Here is a 19,833-nt window from a genome sequence, read left to right as displayed (position 1 = left end):
GAGTTGCAACCGCTGTGTTGACGGGTTTGAGCATCATTGCAAGGTCAGAGACTGTGTTTAGTTTTCTTTATTTCTAGAAATTGTAATATATTTTTTGTAGAAGGGATTGGGAGTTTCTTGAAATGGGTTTTTTGATGATGTAGTGCTTAAACAACTGTATTGGGAAGAAGAACTACATCAACTTTATCCTTCTATTAGTTTTTGTACTGTTAATGGTCAGTGATTTGGTGCTTTCCTTTTCATTTCTTTCACTTGCAATGTCCTTGAAATGATTAATAGGGCCCAACTTTCTAATTGTGTTCCTTTAATGTCATGAAGTTTATCATAAAATTAAAGGAGGCGTCAGTTGCCATATTGATAAGGTGTTTTGCTGATAAGAAAGGGGTATAGCGGGAGCTGTTTAGGAAACTCAATGTAGAGTTTCCAAAAGGAGTCCTTGCAGCAATATCGGTAACCTTTTTGTGATTATGTTTCACTTACACATGTTTTGTTCTCCATCTAAAAGTGAGAAGGTATTCTGCATTGTCTCATCCTTTTTCTTATTCTCATTGATTGTGTTATGTATTTTCAGGTTTTATTGGTGTTGATGATGTCATATTGCTCAGTGGCATTGGGACAACTCTTTATGTTTCATGTGGTTTTCATTCGCAAGGTATGTTTTGCATTAAACCAGTTTAAATTTTTTAAAACCTTATTCATTAAATATGGCAATGTCGAAAATGTGGGTAAGGGTACCACACCAAGTCGTTTTCCTCTACATTGTGATGCAAAAGGTGTTCATATAGATAGAATATATGGGTAAAATGAATCTAAAGATTCATGGTAATTAGAATCATTTGAGAATGAAGGTGTTTTGGAATTTTTCTGTCAAAGAATTTTAAATTGGATAGAGAACATAAATCTTTTAGAATTAGAGTGGACTTATTCAAGGGTATGGTAGGTTGTTCCACCATTAATTGCATACCAACGAATATACTAATTCAGTCCAAGCTTTGCTTCTGAGTGATAACTTCCAAATCTCACCTTTGCCTATTATGTCCTCAAATCACCTCTATTCTTCAAATTCTATGTAGGAATATTTTGCAAAATTTGCAACGACATCAAACATAGACTAAGTTGGGCTTAGAACAGAACAATGGTATGGGAAAAATCACTTAACTATTAATTAGAGAGAAGGCTTAAGGGCTAAGGCAAGCCGAGTAGCATGATTAACAAAATATAATGATACATCAAGGGACAAGCAGACATTACCCTTGCTTGTGATAGGTGTAAGTGAACCATCAGTAAAGCACACCTGGCGCGGTATAGAAGATAGTATTGTAAATGGGAAGTACCAAGTCTCGCCTCATATGGTGTGATGCATTTTATTGATTAATGTAGGAGACACTGCTAGCCTGAGTTGATATGGAAGGAAGATGAGATGCTTGATGAAGTAATAACATATACAACTTATGGTGAGGTAGTAGCCTGGGGGAAAAGATTATCTCTGAGTATCACATTAATATAGTTTTGGAGTTATTTGAAATCTATCAGGCAAAAGAGCAAAAGTATACTTGGAATCTAGAGACTCAACAATTGCAGCAGTAAAGGAGGATCATCTAGAAGTGTTAGAATAGATAAAATGTGAGTAGAGTTTGAAACATCTAACTTTAATATGACCGGGTTTGCCATAGTTAACACATATAGTAGCATCCCCATCAACTTAACAAAACAGCTCGGTTTCCTGACTTACAGCTGGGATTCGTTTTCAGGGAGTATAAATTGAGGGTCCCCAATGCGCCACAGTATGAGAGAGGTTAGAAATTAATTAATTAGCTATCTTAATTGTGAAAAGGGAAAAAAATCGGCAAACCCTTCGTTCTCACTCTCAAAGGTTTTAAACTAAAATTAAATGAGAAAAAAAAAATGAAAACCTCAAAATCGAATAATTCTCCAAAGTTCTTCCCGTCTCTTTCACTCTACCTTCACAACAACAAATAATAAATATGTTCTCCTTTCGCCTCCCACTTATTTTTCTTCCTCGAATTCAATATGCTTCCAGCATTCTCTCTGTTTGTCTTCCCCAAACTACTCCTGATCAATTCCACTTCTGATCTCTGTGTATATACACTCTCTATCACGCCAAGCCAACACACACATATCAAGGTAAATTTTTTATCTTCCTTACTTCTTTTATTCAGTTGTTATTTTTTCCCAAATTATTGCCTTTTTTATTTGGCTAAAACTGCGAAACTGTTGAGTTGAAATTGTGCATGTTTTTATTTGTTTGGATTCTGTAAATCAACTTTTGAGATTCCTACGGTTGATCGGCTTTCATTGGATTGGCTATTGGCTTCATAGTTTTCATTTTTTCTAATATAGTGCTTCTTGCTGCATCTGTAATCAAGTTTCACATAATAGGTTAGTATTTCTCTTTAATCTACTAATTCTTTTCAATTGTGTGTTTCTCATGGCTAAATGAATTTCTCTTGAATTTCATATTGTCTTATTGGTAATTCTCTAGATCAATGTTTGCACATGTAGTTTGATGAATATCATCTGTAAGTAAACGAACAGTGTTTGTTCCGGTAAGTAAACGAACAGTGTATAATATGCATGTTTCATTATTGTAATCTTTTTTCTTTGTTGTAAGACACTCGATGCTTTTCCGTACTTTTAACATCCTCGCACTTGCGTTCCTGTACACATGTTGTTTTTCACTCTCTCTCTCATGCCTGTCCGATAACCATCTCTCAATTTTGTTAATGTTTGTGATTGCTTTCTTATTAGTTTTGTTTTGTTTAGATTGTAGATTAAAAACAACTTATTCAGCTTGATGTAAGGGGTTAAAAACCCTTTTGCTCAATCAAAACCCACAAAACAATATCCCTATAATTCATTGGGGAATATCAGATGTCTACAAAGCTTCTGATGGTTTGGAATACCATTGCCCTATCTCTTCTAATCTGTTGTATCAGGTTGACCATTTTTTTGTTACAGCGCAGTCCATTGTACTCGAAGCTGGTAAGCTTTTTCATTCTATTTCCTCTGTGTTTTTTTTCATTGAAGATTTACTTTGGGGTTTATTTACATTTTTTGAAATAGGGTTGCAATTTATAACCATGTTTATCACTTTATCTATATCAGAATAAGACAACGTTATCTTTAAGCTATTATGTTGAAAATTTTAACTTTGATCTACATTGTATGGAATTATATAAAAAAAAATATATGTTTCCCAATCTTTCTTAATTCTTTTTTTGTAGTGATTTTCAAATTGAGTTCTATTGGCTTTATGCTTATATATAGAGAGTTGCTGAGTTTGAATGGAGGGATTTAGTTGAATAGCTGGTAAATAAAGTCATTCATAGAAAATTCTGTTAGTTTTGTTTCTCCTTCGCCCACCTTCTCCTAAGCTTAATGGCATCCATCTGTAAGCCTAGCTACTTAAAGATCCAAGTTCCATATAGTATATATTCTGACTTTCTAAGAATGTAGTTTCCTTAAACTCCATCTTTTCTTTGTTGTGATGCCCCCTTAGTTGTTCATTCGAATTGTGTATGTATTTTGAGAAGGCCAAACTAACTTAAGATTCCATTTATATTTTTCAAATTTGCACACAATTTGATAAAACTAAAAACTCTTTCTATAATCCACAAATACATAGAAACAGTTATTATGCTTTACATGATTTGTAGATCAAACCGCTTGACCAAATAACTTATATTTTGTTGCATTTGTTCCCGATCCTCGATAGCTATGTTGCTAGCAATATAGGCACAGTTAATAAATTGATATATGTTACACCTTTGACTGCTACTTAGTGCATATATTGTTTTCATTTAACAGTCTAAAATGATGCATTTATTGCGTATATTTAGGAGTAGTCTATTTTGATTTTGGTGGTTGCTAGTTCTGACTTCGGTACTTTGGCACACTATTATCAAATATATTCACTGGACTGTTACACATCTCACATTGTCGTTGGTGATGGAGGTATTGGAAGTAGTGTTGGTGTTGGGGCTGGTACTGTCGTTGCTACCTGAAAATCTGCTTCCTCTTTGAAATTGATTTATAGAGTAATCTATACAGATACTACTAGCACAATCTTAATAGTAAAACTGTGAGTTAGTTAGTGAGATCAAGTGTAATTTGTGCTCAGTGCAAGCAGTAATCTGTTTTTTTTTTGCTTCGGTGAGATTTGAATGTATCTGTAACGTGGAGATGTATGTATGTTAGTTGCACTGTATAAGTCGTGTATTAGGGTTTCTGGGATGTTTGTATATTTGTAGTTTTCTTCTTATTCAAGGATTGGTTACTTGACTTAACTGGTATTGGTCGAGATGGTTAAGTAGTTGGTTCTATCAATCAGTATATCTTTTAGTAGTTGAATTTACGACTGAGGTATGAGATTTTATCTTTGGTTTGGATGTATTCTTATTAAATTTTCAAGTTATGACAGGTTTATATATATTTATGAAATGTCGAATATACAAAGGAGACTCTGTCGAAATTTTACTAGAAAAGTCACGTATCTTAGGTATGTAATTGCATGAGATTTGGGGTGTTACAAAGTGGTATCATTATACTAATATTGCATATACATTCCTGTTGAATTGAAATATTATCCAACTACCTATGTCGATCACTTTGTTCTCTTTTAGCTTTTGATACCTTCCCCTCCTAAAAAAGAAATTCGTAAATCCATGTTGTTCCCTGGACTCTATAATAAACTTAATTTCTTATTACATAATCGTGTGTGTTAAGATTTATACCAATTTGGTCAATATTTTTGTTTGGCTTTCAGTTATGTCATTAAGGTAGACATTGATTACACTTGAGATATTATACCTTTTTGTAATCCCTTTAAAATTTATATGCGCTTAACGGATTGTACCCTCATTTTAGGCCACTTAGGTGAATATGATTTCATTGCCAATTGCAAAACTTTGAAGTCACATCTCTTTCATTTGGGTCAACTACGCCAAGGAAATATCCTTTTCACGCTATTAACGCTCCAGTGCCTTTCTTTTAACTTTGCACTTTGTTTATCTTAACCTTGCACTTTGTTTCTTCATCTCTGTTTTCAAGCTGTAATAGTTTTACATTGTAGGTTTTTTACCTGTTTTTGTTTCTTTCATTTAGTTACATCCGATTGTGTAACTTCTTTAGTCAATCCCAAGTGGACCCAACAATCATTCCACACTAATTCTAAAATTAATCTAAGTTCTATGTACTTAATTTTAGTTCTTTGTCCTCCTAATTGAGGAACCGTTGTTTGTTTGTATTTGTGTGTTTTCGCTATTTTTGTTTTCGTTTTAAGTTTTGCACTTGCTGTGTTTGTTGTTTCTATTACTATTCTTTTCCATTTGTATGGTACTTTATAATTCTTTCACCGACGAATGGAGTTTGTATTGTAGGCTCTATAAGCAATAAGGAGGTGCTACAAAGGTACACCTTATTCAGGTATTTTATTTTATTTTCATGTTGTGTTTTAAAATGGAGGTGCAAATACATAAAAAGGTTGTAATGCCTAGGAAAAACGTACACTTATAGCGGTATGGCAAAGCCACTCGACCAAATTGCAAATGTGCACTGATTTTATGTTCATCAAATTAACATTATTGATGCCAAGACACCAATCTATGTATACTTGGCATGACTATTTATAAGCATTTCATTGCTCTTTTAGTGAAGACTATCTTAGCTAAGCGCATTACACACGCAACAATTAGATGAAAGTTGTGTAGGTTAACAGGGATGTTTATTCCATTTTTGCATAGTAAGAATCATATATGGTCTTTAGTAGGATTTTTTTTTTTGCATATTGTTGGGTTTTTGTTATTCTTGCGTCTTGTTAAGGTTTAGACACATTGTATTGCATGGCAAATATTTGTTTTTCCCATTTTTTTTATTTTAATTATTCATGGAAATGAGGCATATTATAGGTTGTTCTTTGGGGCATAGTGTATTGCTTAAAAATTCTTGCACTGCTGTGAAACGTTACACGATTTGTAGATCAAACCGCTTGACCAAGTAACTTATATTTTGTTGCATTTGTTCTCGATCCTTGATAGCTATGCTGCTTGAAATATAGGCACAGTTAATAAATTGATATATGTTACACCTTTGATTGTTACTTAGTGCATATATTGTTTTCATCTAACAATCTAAAATGATGCATTTATTGCGTATGTTTAGGAGTTGTCTGTTTTGATTTTGGTGGTCGCTGGTTCTGACTTCGGTACTTTGGCATACTATTATCAAATATATTCACTGAATTGTTACACCTTTCACATTGCCGCTGGCGATGGAGGTATTGGGAGTAGTGTTGGTGTTGGGGTTGGTATTGCCGTTGCTACCTGAAAATCTGCTTCCTCTTTGAAATTGATTTATAGAGTAAAAGTACAATTGACAATGTGAGAAAAAGTGTAATCTATACAGATACGCTAGCATAATCTTAATAGTAAAATTGTGAGTTAGTGAGTGAGATCAAGTGTAATTTGTGCTCAACGCAATCTCTATTCGTTTTTTTTTTTTTTTTGCTTTGGTAAGATTTGAATGTATCTGTAGTCTTTGAAAAGTTGTCGAGCAATTGAATTGTTACATGCTACTGTATTTTACCATCACATAGACCAACTGTTGGAACAATGCAGAGTATCTACACTTATCCAGTATCGGCAACAAGCAACCACTGATGATATTCACTGTAAGTGTTGGGGCCTTCTACACAAATTCATCACTATACAATATTTAGCTGGATTTTACCATTTAGACATAAATGAACATAACTTACAAGTACATAGCATCAAAGAATTACTTGGAAAATCACCAAGAGTTACTGATTAAGATGCAAAAAGTAACAAAACTAAAGAAGATAATGGTCTTTCGCATACTGCTATAAAACATAGTACTTTGTGAATAGTACATAGTTCTCAATGATGTTCAAGTATTTGCTGATTCCATTTTTTTAATTACTTCTAATAATTAATTACTATCATGTTCGGAGGAAGAGGTGTAGCTCTTGGATGTTGTTGCAAAGTTGAAGTCTATCCATAGGCAAGTAAGTGTAAAAGCCAAGAAAAAAAATTTCTTCTTTTGCCTAATTATTGTACTTTGAGATCAATGATTGTTAGGGGGCTACAATATATTATTACTTCATGAAATCCGTGCTTTCGGCACGGGCATTAACTAGTCTATTATAACAAAACAAAATGGATAGACAAAAAGTGGTGGGGATCATATGGGGATCTGAGTTAGATGCGGGCAGATGTGTGGTTGGGATCACTTTATATGTGAATGCCAATTAACTCTCTCATTTAATTTCTTAATTTCTAAATTACTTCTCCATTGAACACTCCACTCAATTAATTTTTAAGTTAGACCTCCATTAGAGTTCATTTAATGATTACTCCATAATATACATAAAACAAAAGTCAAATAGGGTTGAACATGTGTTTTTTGTGTATGAGAGAGAGAGACCCTAATTTCCCATCTAGTGGAGGAAAAATCCTAATTGGCTTAACTCAAAAACTAGTTAATACTAGTTTTTGAGTAATACTAGCTACTAGTTAACTCAAAAACTAATGGCAAATCCTGTGAAATAGGTACCTTTCATAGACTAAACCTTACTAGTCATGGCGACCTAAAAAATTCTACACTGATACAGAAAATTGACACATTCATCCGACACAGTAACGTGGCGGATGATAAATGTCATGTATCATCATGATATATGACATGTATCACCCTCTAACACGATGATACATGACGTGTAGCACGATGATACAAAATATGTATCATCTACCATATTACTGTGTCGGATGAATGTGTCAATTTTATGTATCAGTGTAACATCACTACTGGCGACGTTCTGCCCCAAAAATATACAATGTATGCTGTCTGTAAGTGAAAATAATCCCCCCCTTATCACCGCCACCTTAGCAATTATTCACCATCTTTTTACCGTTTTGGTGAAAAACAAGGTGAAGTTGTGCAATGCAAAGGTGAATAAAATATCTCGGACGGGATGTTAGATTTCGTCTAGAGGCTTTTTGATCCAGACGGAATGTAACATCTCGTCCAGTATTTTGTCTGAAGTTAAAAAAAAAACCGAAAAAAAATCGAAAAAACACGCGAGACGGAATGAAACATTCCGTCCGAAAAAAAACACACGAAACGGAATCCAACATCCCGTCCGAAGTTAACAAGTCAGCCACTCTCTCGGTCAAAGGTTTCATCTTGAAATCAACTGGGGACTAAAGTCACCAGTTTTTCACCTCCATTTTCTAACAAAACTGGTGACTATAGTCACAAATGTGCATTGCAAATGCTCTAAGCATTATTACTGTCACACATGCCAAAATCGGCAGTGAATATAGCAGAAGGCAAATATATCACGAGAAATAGCACAAAGCGTGGCTTTGCGATTTGGCCGATTAGATTGACTATTGACTTGGTCTACGGGTTATTTGTGTTTTCGGGTCGGGTATTTCAAAGCATTATTTCTCCAAGGTTTAGTAACTCGAAACCCTAAAACTCCTTCAAACTATTTCTTATATAAACCACCTTCTCTATCCCCATCTTCATTGTCTTTCTATCAAAAACCCTTTTTATTTACTTTGATCTGTTCTTATTTTTGTTTGGGTGGATTTGAATATGATGATTTTAATTGTCGCCCCAGTCTTACACGCTTCTTCTAAATAGATGATGTGTTATGGTGATTGACTTGTAGATCTGATTCTGTTTAATCACTAGTAATTATTTATTTTTTTCTTTTAATTTGTTATTTTGTTTTACAAAAGTTGTTAAAAGAGAGAAATGATGATTTGTAACCACTATTACTTATTAACAAGTGATGATTTTCTTACATGCACTACCATCTGATCTCTCTTTTTCTTTACAAATTTTCAATTGTTTTGATTAGTAATTTGTGCACTCAATGATGATTATATTCCGATTGTTACTGAGACAAACAATGATTAGTAACACAATATATCACCATCTTTCGGCTGAGGCTGCACAAAACATATTGTAATTGTTTAAAGCATTGATAGTGTGATTAATTAATATGAATTGCCTGAGGTATCTGATGCTGAGTCTCTACATGGCTTGGTGTCTCGTTTTGATGGCAGAAATTAAGTTCAAACAGGTCTTTGCGACACAGGGTACTCTAGATATTCTCTATAAGCTTCTTGTTACTTTTAGCCTGATTACATTTTAGACCAAATTTGCATTCTTAGTTATCTTGGCACATTTTCTTCGGAGTCGAGTCTGTTCTGGTGAGTGGTGAAGTCCAAATTTATGTAGATAGAGACTTACATTTGATTTTAACGTACGGTACATCGTCTGTTCGTCTATTTTGTTGGCCTTCAAGATGATTGTGCATACTTTGCACAGCTCAACTGAAGAACGTTTATTGATTCATGAACCATAATTAGAATTGGCCCAGCGTTTTTGCTATAAATTGACACTAATTTACACGACCATTTGGATTCTATGGATCTGTTTTTATGTTATGCACATTTACTTTCTTTTTCTTTCTTCTTTTCATCCAGGTCGTGAGTCCTGGATATGCCTAGATTTCAAGGATCTGAACTTCCCAGGTATTGCAGCACCTGAGTGGTGGTAGGATACTAGTACTATTGTTTTGGTGTAAATTTTATGAGACCTTGGTATTCTTGTAGAAACTTGAGTATAAGCAAAGGGTGGATTAACTAAATGAATGTTTGACAAGCTATTGATATTTTTTTAGGTTCTGTTAAATATATGTTAATCTTAGTTGAAGGCATCGGGGTTGAAATGTTTTTGGTGTTCGGTCCTGCTAATCGACCTATGAGTCTATTCCCCTATAGTCAGTATGAGCCCTGAGACCTGAGACCTAACAATAAGCAATCAATTTCCACAAAGGAACTACATTTCCTTGTACTCAAATCTTTAAATGTGTGGGGGAGGGGAGGCTGGGTGGGGTGTACTATCATATAAATGTGTTCAAGCTTCACTTCACGAAAGTTCATTATCTTGTTGATTGATTCAGCGGAATCTTTCATTGATAGCATCTGTCACACAGTTTTGTTATAGTCTTAGTACTCTGTGCGTTCGCCTAGTCTGCCTACATAGCTCTGTCTTGGAATCTTCTTCTATATTTCCCCCCCATATTGGATTTGACTCGAGCACATATGAAAGCTTACTATTTCAGCAGCTTCAATTGTACTACAAAGTTGATGTCTTGATGAGCGGGTTCCATGCAATTATAGATTTGGACACATAGCTGTGTACCTGTGGTGCCCTAAAGCCCAGACCATAATTCAATTGAGAATTGAAAGGACCTTCAGATAACAATTGTTTCGATTTCTTGTCTTGATGTCCTATCAAAAGAGTGTGGCACTGCTTGTACCATGTTTCCTTGCTCTAATTCTGATTTCTGAGAGCTTTACACACTTAAAAGCTTTTTTGTGCAGGGCCATTTGTGAGGATGCAGACGTCAGAATCCTAACGTCTGTGTCAGCACATTGATTTCTGTACTTAGAATTCTTGTCTTGTATTCGGACATCATTCTTGGTGTCAAATGACTGGAATATTGTCTTGTGTTCGGACATCATTCTTGGTGTCATGACTGGAATATTGTCTTGTGTTCGGACCATGGTTCGTGATTCCGAACGGAATGATGGAATTTCTACGGATATTTCAGGTTTTCAAAAAAACGAGACGGCATCGAAATTCACGGTATGTTCTGCCAGGGGTATAATTGTAAATATTTGAAAAATGTCGGAATGTATGGCGGTAAAACCGTCAAAACCCGATATGAATTTGTTGATTCCGTCGAAAACTTAATCATTTTCTCCATACCTACCTAAAACAGTTGGAATCCTCCACCTTTGATCTCAAGATCCAGCAACCAACGGTTGAAATCGTTTTCACCACCTATCCCAAATTCATCAATGTTCTTTTTTCATTTTCTTTTATATCTTTGGAATTTCATTACAGATTTGGTGGTGCTCCATCTACAAGGCACCATTGTTGCCTCCATTTCATTACAGCCAGCTTTTAACTTAAATAGAATGATGTCATATCTATCAAATCCAATGGCCCAGATTATTCACATAATTTATTAAATGATATTTAAGACCTTATAAATTCTGATACGGTAGTTGAAATTCCGTTTGGAATTCCGGGTAGTTGAAATTCCGTTTGAAATTCCGGTTTTTTGAGTTATCGGAATTCCGTTGATTCCGAAATCGTGAACTATGGTTCGGACATCATTCTTGGTGTCATGACTGGAATATATATATTTAAGAGGTGATGTTCTATATGGTTTAATAGAAGTTTGACATGAATCTTTAAGCCTCTATGTGCATCTTCATTTCAATGCCTTCAAGTGTACACTAATGAAGACTACAAATTGGTGCATTTTGTCAATTCCAGCGATTATAGTTCACAACTCGTTTATGCCCTACGTGGTGAGATCATATCAGATATTCCGTATATAGTTGTGGATCAAAAAGAATCGTGGATAGCAAATTCCAAGAATAAATACCGCGAAACGAATCTCTTTCAATTTCAAGTAAAAAGTATTTCTAGACTTTTCTAGTCCTTGGGATGTGTATGATTTTATGACTGTGGGGGTGTTTGGAGGAAAACTGTGTGCTTTGCAAAGCCCCATTGTACTGATATTGACATATGGGTGATGAGGAATTCTGGTCTAACTCCGTCTAAGTGACTCATCGATTAAACTATTTTCCATGGAAACATCAGTTATGATGTCAATTAAGGACTTTAGGTCATCCCATGCGATTTACACTGAACCGAATCCGAGGCCATTATGCTTCTTTAAGAACGGTGAAGTTCTTTTGAGGATAGCAATTGTTTATGACCCAATGGATAAAACAAGAGTGCTGTATTGGGCGCCACTAAAATTAGATTGGGCAGCCTCCAGCCTAAGCCCAAACAACAAAGCCCAGTACACTCCCACCAAATCGCAAACTGGGAAAACCTATTTGTTCGATCATCTCTCTCGCACAAAACCCTTCGACCTTTGCCAAAATTATCGCGAAACCCTAACAAAAAAAACTCAAAATCAATTTCGCAATCCAATCCTTAAACAATCGCAAAATTGAACTAGTAATTACAACCTCACAACATAAACAATCTATTGTTTATTGGTTTGAACTGATTTAGTTCTTCTCACAACAACAATCTCTCAAAATTTGATGGATTGAAGAACTTGAGCAGGTTAGTTCTTCGCGATTGAACTAATTTAGTTCTTATCACAACAACAATCTCTCAAAATTTGATGGATTGAAGAACTTGAGAACCAACAGGCTCAGCAACAAGTTAGTTCTTCGCAAAATTTGATTTAGTTCTTCATCTTCTGCACTTGCATAATGAATGCAAACACCAATGTCACAACCAAACTTACAATCACTATGTTTGTGTGAGCTTTGAAGCCCAATATTTTATTTCATTTTACCCTTTGCGAATTTCAGTCCTTGCTTTAACTTTGCTTATTGTGCATTCTCAACACGTTGTTAACTTTAACCCCTTTTTTGTCGAGGCAAAAAAATAAAAATCTCGAGGCTGCAATGGGCAATGCTTAAACTGATAAGCAGTCTTTTAACATGCTTCTACCGAATGCTTGAATCTTAATTGCTTTCTATGTTGCAGATTTATACAATAGTCTACAATGCCAAAACTAGTTATATTCAATACTGTAGTACATGCTATAAACTACCAATGAAAACTACTTGAAACTTGAGCTAAAATGTGGCTTATATAAAAAGAATTTACACATCCCCAAGTTATACTTATTTTCTCTTAAATTTCACGTCAATTAGAAGGAAAAAAAAAATATGTAGAACGTTTTAAAGTGTTGGCTGTTTTTTGTTTATGCAGTTTGCATTTTTTATTTGGGAAGAATTTTGAGCGTGCAACTAGAATAGTTGATCAAAGAGGTGTTAAGGGAATTTCTGGTGAACCCAGTGGTCGTTGTGTTTTTCAGGTACATTACATAAATCTTAACTTTTGTTTTCTCCAGTTTTGTTGTTTGTTTATGATATATTTGAATCTTTGTGTTAAGGAGAAGTAGTTGGGTTTCTTTACAGTTCATGAGCTTTTACTTCCTCCCTTTCTTTATGACCTTATTTAATCCTATATTCTGCTGCAAGAACCATATTCCAAGTGATGTTGTACACTTGTACATATTTCATGATCCCCAAGTATTCCACTTTATCATGTTAGGCCGTTCCAATTTGATTAGACTTAGAGACTGTAGATGATTGTCTAGAGCATCGATGATAAGAGTGTATTTAAGTACCTAAAGTTCTGTTATTAGGTACTTATGATTTTGGCTTTAATAACATATAAAAGATAGCAACTATAGCATTTTGTCTTATATTATTGTATATTAGATTTATTGTTTCCTTTTCATATGTTCATTTTGTTTGCTGCAAATTTGAGATGCTTCATGCACTAGTTTGTCTTATGCTTGATGAGATTGATATCGTAAACAAAAGCCTAAGTCTTTTCGATTTTCACTTGTGTGTTTCGAAGATGCAATTAGTATGTCTCTCCTTGGGACTTGGTGGAATGAATGCAACGAAGCATTGCTGCGGGGTTTCAAACTTTTATAACTTGTTGGAGAGTTTGAAGCATTTTCATTAAGGAAGAAATCCGACATACTTTGAACTTTAAAAGGTGATAGGGCCCATGAGTCTGATTGATACCCTATTATGCTTTTCAAAACCTGCTGCGCATTACATTTTGATGCGGCTAAGGAACTACGAGCAAGAATTTTCCGGATTGGTGGCTTAGGATCTCAAACACCTAAAAAGGAGTGCTAGCATCCTGATCCCTCGGTAATGTGTGGAGTTCAAGTAGGTGTGGGGTGCTAATGTCACCCTCGGAGGGAAGATTCTTGAATTATTATATGAAATGTCAAGGAATGAGGATGAGTTAAGGGAAGGGAATTGGTGATGTTAAGCGATACAAAAAAGACAGGAGAGGCGTCTGATTGAAGCGGATGAAGAAGACGATAGACTAGACTTCAATTATTCTGGAGGGGGTAAAGGAAGTGGAATATTGACTAGGAACGGATAGTCCCAATGGATGGAGGGGGAGGAGGAGGTAGTTAGGTGATCCTTGCTGGTAGTATTTGGTCCTTGAAGTGCCTTTTAGTGCCATCTTGGTGGTGGAACTTTGGTTTTAGGACTATTTCTATTTTTTGGCATCCTTTTTTGCTGTTGGTATGTCGGTAACTTTGCTATTGCGATCTAGGTGGTTTAGGGGTGTACATGGATTTTGGACCTGGTCCTTGAACATTCACTTTGCTTTTGTTTTTGGTGTTGATGCAGTAGTTTGCTATATCAATATGATAATCATTTATTGATAAAAAGAGCATCCTGAACCCTCGCATTTCAAGAATGCATGCGGTGAAAACTTGAACAGAGTTTTAATTCTTTTGTTTATAAGATAACATACAAAAACAAAGTTGCATAGATACAATGCCAGATCGTGTAAGAATATCGAGTAACTGATAAGCAGGCCCATGTCAATAGTTGCAGCAATGCCAATCCAAGCTGACAACCCATGTGACACCAAATTTGATGAAGAAACTCTTCAGTTTTGTAGGTTGTGCCTTCTTAGACTAATGAATCAACAATGACAGGTTCCATTATTTAATTTTTTTGTACAAATAATTTTCTGATCTTTGGATTTTGAGGGTATTTTTTTCAACACATGGATCAAGTGGTTGTAGGCCGTCTGCTTCAATTGTTGCCATGTAGAGCCAACAAAATATAGTCTACATCTTTAGGGCCCCGTTATAAGAGAAGATACTTTTACCATTTTATTATTAGTGTTTCTGTACATTCTGTTACTCACCTTTCATACTGCTTATGTTCTTGAGTCTTGACTAATGAGTAATGACCTTGATCACATGCAGCTTTTACGAGTACTTGCTTAAGGTCTGGACACAGGGGAACAAAACTGAAGCGGTAAAGCAGTATAGGTGAGAGAAGCTCTTTCTTTGGTTATCAAACTTACTGAATGTACAATCAAAGGTGGTTTTTTTGGGTGGTTTCCCCTATGCTTGACGAGGGACAGAGTCAACATCATTTTGTTGTAGAGAGAGTCCAGTTATTTTGGTGTAATACTTGATGTACACAAATGACGGTTCATACAGAAACAGTCTTGTATATATATACATTTTCACTGTCGTGTAAAAATTCGGTTATATATACATATGGTTGTTGGAAGGATGTCATTATTGATTTCCAGGTTATGACAGGTAAGTATACGAAACGTTGACCAAACAAAGGAAACTCTGCCCAAAATTCGATAGAATTTGGATAGCGTAATGCCTTATTCTATTTCTTCATATATACTTGGAGTTATCATAACAAGCTTATAAGTATATTAGTTTTACGACTGGGATGATCTCTCTTTTCTAGTGTTTTTCTTTGGACATTGTTTATCATAGCAAACCTTGATTTTTTTAGTGGGAAATGACGTACCTGTGTTTTAATTGTATGTAATGAGGTCGAACATGTGTCAAATGTAAAATTAGTAGATGGTCCTGCAACTCCATTGTCTCGCTGATCACTTGCATTTTGAAAAACAAATAATAAGTTAACAGCAAGTGTGGAAATTATTAAATAATAATTATATATATAAAGTAATGGAGGAGTTGTTACTTGGGAATGTCGTCATCGTCTTCGGAAGAAAGTTGGTGATGAGTGAAATCAACTTCTTCGACTTCTAATTCTTCCATTTCCAGCTTCTAATTTGTTCTATTTGAAGTCTTTCTGTTTCCATCAATCTCTAATTTTTCCACGACTAACTGCTTCTTTTTCAGGAAAATTCATTGTTGCATTTGTTCCTGCTTGTGGTGAGAAGGAATATTACTTTGGCAGTGCGTGTTTAGAGTTATTTGCCCCTCCCAGTGCTTATTTCTCTTTGTATGGTTTGACAGTACAAGCATCATTTCTTGGTGGTAAGTTTTTTTTTTTTTTTTTTTTTTTTTTTTTTTTTTTTTTTTTTTTTTTTTTGTCCCTAGTTCTCTTTAGATAGCTCCCCAAATTGAAAACAAACAATGTTGTTTAGCTGCTTCATTTTGAGTTCATTCTCTGTCTCATATTTAAGTTCTTTAGTCGACTGTTTTTCATGTCTTCTTTGAAGACAGTAAATCTTCTCCATTTCCTCTGTGGATCCCTAAAAGTAGCAAATTTCCACTGGATATTTCGTTAAACTTTCATATGAAGAGTAGTACAAAGTAAAATGTTTTAGATAGGTCAATGTGTGAGAAGAGAATTGATTCTCAGAGCTGATTCTTATAGAACATGCACTGTGTCTTCATGGTAGATTTCTCTTATTCAGGACAAGGACATAATTAAGTCCAAAACCATAAATATAATGACTCACTATTTTTTAAGTATCTAGCTTCAAAAATGTAATTGGGGTAAAGACGTGTGTACATACATAGCAGCTCAAAGGGGACACTTAGGATTGTGAACATGCTTCTAACAGCGCAAACAAGATATACAAGATAGCACTGAATGGATTTCATCTTAATAAGTGTTATATTTTCATCTTAATTTTAAAATATTAGTCCTTCATGTCCCTGCAACAGCGTGAAAAACAGCAAGACCAGCTGAAAGTTTAACATTGCCAATGGTTTCTTTTAGCCCTTTCCCACGGTCCAACTCCTTACCTAGCTCTGATATTATTAAACACAAAATAAGTCCATAGATTAAAACACACTTGACTGTCTATAACTTTAAAACCACATTTATTATTAAGTCATGCAAAGCTTACATACTCTTAAGCTTTTTTAAGTCTCCAGACGAAGCGGCTATAAACAGTTCACTATATTTTGAACTTTCACCCGTAAACGAGAACCACCCCATTAGTACAGAAAAAGTACGTTTATACAAAAGTAAATAAGCATGGTTTGTTATCAATTGTCTAATGCCAGTAAAGTCTTATCTATGAAATAGGAATGTTTTCTCTAACTTTCATATGTTACTATATTATATTGATGAAAAGAATTCAAAGTCGAGTCTTGCCGGACTTGTCTTACAATAGAGTTGTATAGAAGCGCTGATGTTGTAAACATGTAGGCACATCTCCTAGTCCTTGGCTTCAATTTATTAACTAGAATAAAATCTTAAATTCTTTGTTGACACTATATGTTTTTATTTACATTTTCAGGTTCAACCTAATATCCAAAACTTGAAGATAGCGAAAAAGTAAAAACTTTATGTAATCATATCTCTGAAATTTAGGTAACGTGTTATATTCTATATCATCATTTCATTTTTTTCAATGAATGTTTGTCCCAAAATTTCACATGTCATTAAAGAATCAGTTGTTCGATCAATGTATTCCTAATATTTACTCTTTGACATCTTTGATTGGTAGGAAAGAGGAGAGCCTATTCTTATATTTTCTGCAGGGCTTGCAGACATTATTGAAGAGGTTAGTTTTAGAGGTTTCTTAATACTATTAATAGTGGTTGTCCTTTCTTATATGCGACTAGAATAATGTCTGTTAATAGTTTCTTGTAACTTGTAGTAGTTGTCCTTTCTTAATACTGTTAATATTGTTAACAAGTTACAAGACATCTAACCATGCGGCTAGAAATTATGTGACATATAACCATATTGTTAATACTATTAATACATATAACCATACTGTTAATACTATAGTGGAAGTCTATCTTTTCCTTCTACTTGCGTCCACCTATTATGCGGCTAGAAATTGTATTGTGGGTTGAATATTTTATAGGGTGTTATGTACATATGGTTGTTGGAAGGATGTCATTATTGATTTCCAGGTTATGACAAGTTTAAGTATACGAAATGTTGATTAAACAAAGGAAACTTTGCCTAAAATTCGATAGAATTTGGATAGCGTAACGCCTCATTCTATTTTTTTTATATATACTTGGAGTTATCATAGCAAGCTTATAAGTATATTAGTTTTACGACTGGGATGATCTCTCTTTTCTAGTGTTTTTCTTTGTACATTGTTTATTTAAATATGGTTTACTAATACTTGTTTTATTTTTCTCTGTAGCGATGGGTCCTCGATCAAAGAATATGAAGAATGTAGCGAAAACTACATTCAAGGGCGTGAAAAAATTGTTTGGTGGCGGTTCCTTTAGTGGTGATGCAGTTGAAAGAAAGAGACAAAGGGCAGAGGGCTTAACGGCATCAGCGCGTAGAGGGGACCATTTGTAAAAAGAGGTTCCTGAGGTTGATTCATCGAGTGAAGATAGTGTAGATAGTGATACTAATATAGGTTTAGATATAAATATGGACAAAGGGAAAAGTATAGTAGAAGAGGAGAGTGAAGAGAGTGAGGAGAGTGAGGAGGAGGATGAGCAGGATGATGATGTGGAAGAATATGTGGTAGAAGACGTACCACTAGTGGAAGAAGCACCTCCAGTATTGGATTTCGTAAGAAAATCCAATGATGATTTGGAGTTTCAAAGAGGTGTGTATGGGGGAGGCCCGTATGAGTCAGAGTTGTTGTATGACTATGCGGTGCATGTCGCTCGTGATGTTTGGGAGAGAAGGGTAATATTTTGTTTTTCTTGGGTACTTTAATTTTCTTTTACAAAATCTTTTGTTTCTGTTCATATATATCTAATGCGTGCTCGGTTGTTTCAGGAGGATCGCGGAGCGTTGAAGTGTGTTTCACACTTAGCGAAGTTATCCCTATGGGATTTCAAGAATGAATGTGAAAAGTCTCCGAGATTTGCCTAACAGTTGAGAAAGACTGGGTTGTTTGATCTCGTGGAAGGTTATCACGAGCATATGGATCCACCATTGATCTCTGTGTTTGTGGAGAGATGGCATCTGGAGACCAACACCTTCCATATGCCTGTTGGGGAGATGACTGTGACTTTGGACGATGTTGTCAAAATCTATGGAGACACAGTTAGAGGAAGAGCGGTGCAAGGGGACAGTGAGCTAAACTTACAACAATCGATACATCTCATACATATTGCTTTGGGGAACCCTATTGATTTGATTAGGGCGGAGATGGAATCTAGCAGGTTCACTTCAAAAGTAAGGCTAAAATTCATCCGGAAGCATTTTGCGAACAAGGTTCATGATATCCCTATATGTGACGCTACTGGGAAGGTGGTGGAGAAGGCCTCAAGTTTCCAGGAAGTTCAACGGGCTGTTAGAGCTTTTATCCTATTTTTCTTTTGATGTGCCATTTTTACTGACAAGTCTGGGACTGGAGTGCCTATATGTTATCTGAGGCCATTGTTGAAATTCAGTGAGATAGAAGAGTATGCATGAGGTGCAGCAATTTTGGCGTTTTTGTATAGAGGTCTTGGGGCTACCACATGTGCGAAGGTGAAATGGATTACAGGCTATATGACTCTTCTACAGGTAAAACTTGAGTATTTTAGAGTTTATTTTTTTTAATGTTAATTTTATTACTCTATCAATAATATGTTAACTATTTGTGTATATCTAGGTGTAGATCTATGAGTACTTTCTGGTACTCAGAGCAGTCCCAAACTTCAACTATACCTCGTCTCAGCCACGTGCTCATAGACACACCCCAGTCGTTCCACATTATTACGATACAACGCATGCATTGCAGTATTATCGAACGATAATTGATGATTTGAATTATTTCAATGTAAGTATTTAAGTTTAAGTATTTAAGTTTGTTTATATATTTTTTTTAGTAATTGATCGTTGGAGTTGTTAATGACACATTTGATTTTGTTTCAGGTTGATTGGCATCCCTACAAAAGTGTCAGAGATACAAACCCGATCAATGACATTGCATTTTTTGAGAGATTGCTATGTTTTTTCAACATTGTCGAGCTTT

General features: G+C 35.1%; 1 protein-coding gene, 1 long non-coding RNA gene and 2 other non-coding genes across 4 annotated transcripts; all 4 read left to right on the top strand.

Annotated features, from left to right (window-relative positions):
• The first annotated feature begins 339 nt into the window (after window positions 1-339).
• LOC147494197 (uncharacterized) lies at window positions 340-2,454 on the top strand. The gene is made up of 3 exons (XR_015198599.1): window positions 340-450; window positions 572-652; window positions 2,362-2,454. It is a non-coding gene; the product is annotated as an uncharacterized LOC147494197 (long non-coding RNA).
• Window positions 2,455-8,499: 6,045 nt separating this feature from the next.
• On the top strand, window positions 8,500-19,833 carry LOC147494194 (uncharacterized). Its single transcript, XM_086566676.1, has 8 exons — window positions 8,500-12,976; window positions 14,918-14,983; window positions 15,830-15,967; window positions 17,185-17,451; window positions 18,052-18,554; window positions 18,648-19,382; window positions 19,471-19,638; window positions 19,734-19,833. The coding sequence occupies exons 5-6, from the start codon at window positions 18,291-18,293 to the stop codon at window positions 18,741-18,743; spliced, it is 360 nt and encodes a 119-aa protein (XP_086422802.1). The 5' UTR covers window positions 8,500-12,976; window positions 14,918-14,983; window positions 15,830-15,967; window positions 17,185-17,451; window positions 18,052-18,290; the 3' UTR covers window positions 18,744-19,382; window positions 19,471-19,638; window positions 19,734-19,833.
• LOC147494196 (small nucleolar RNA U31b) lies at window positions 8,634-8,722 on the top strand. The gene has a single exon (XR_015200512.1). It is a non-coding gene; the product is annotated as a small nucleolar RNA U31b (small nucleolar RNA).
• Window positions 8,793-8,871, top strand: LOC147494195 (small nucleolar RNA Z195/SNORD33/SNORD32 family). Its single transcript, XR_015200506.1, has one exon. It is a non-coding gene; the product is annotated as a small nucleolar RNA Z195/SNORD33/SNORD32 family (small nucleolar RNA).

This window comes from Coptis chinensis, chromosome 6 (assembly GCF_015680905.1).
Source record: "Coptis chinensis isolate HL-2020 chromosome 6, ASM1568090v1, whole genome shotgun sequence".
NCBI classification, from domain to species: Eukaryota; Viridiplantae; Streptophyta; class Magnoliopsida; order Ranunculales; family Ranunculaceae; genus Coptis; species Coptis chinensis.
The sequence above is the reverse complement of the archived record's forward strand: the minus strand, read 5'-3'. Positions and strand labels throughout refer to the sequence as shown.

What these genes read in the sequence shown, in the direction of transcription:
- LOC147494194 (XM_086566676.1), top strand. Translation starts at nt 18,291, where the DNA reads ATGGACAAAGGGAAAAGTATAGTAGAAGAGGAGAGTGAAGAGAGTGAG. An exon ending in GTGATGTTTGGGAGAGAAGG is followed by an intron (nt 18,555 to 18,647) that starts GTAATATTTTGT and finishes CGGTTGTTTCAG; the next exon opens with GAGGATCGCGGAGCGTTGAA.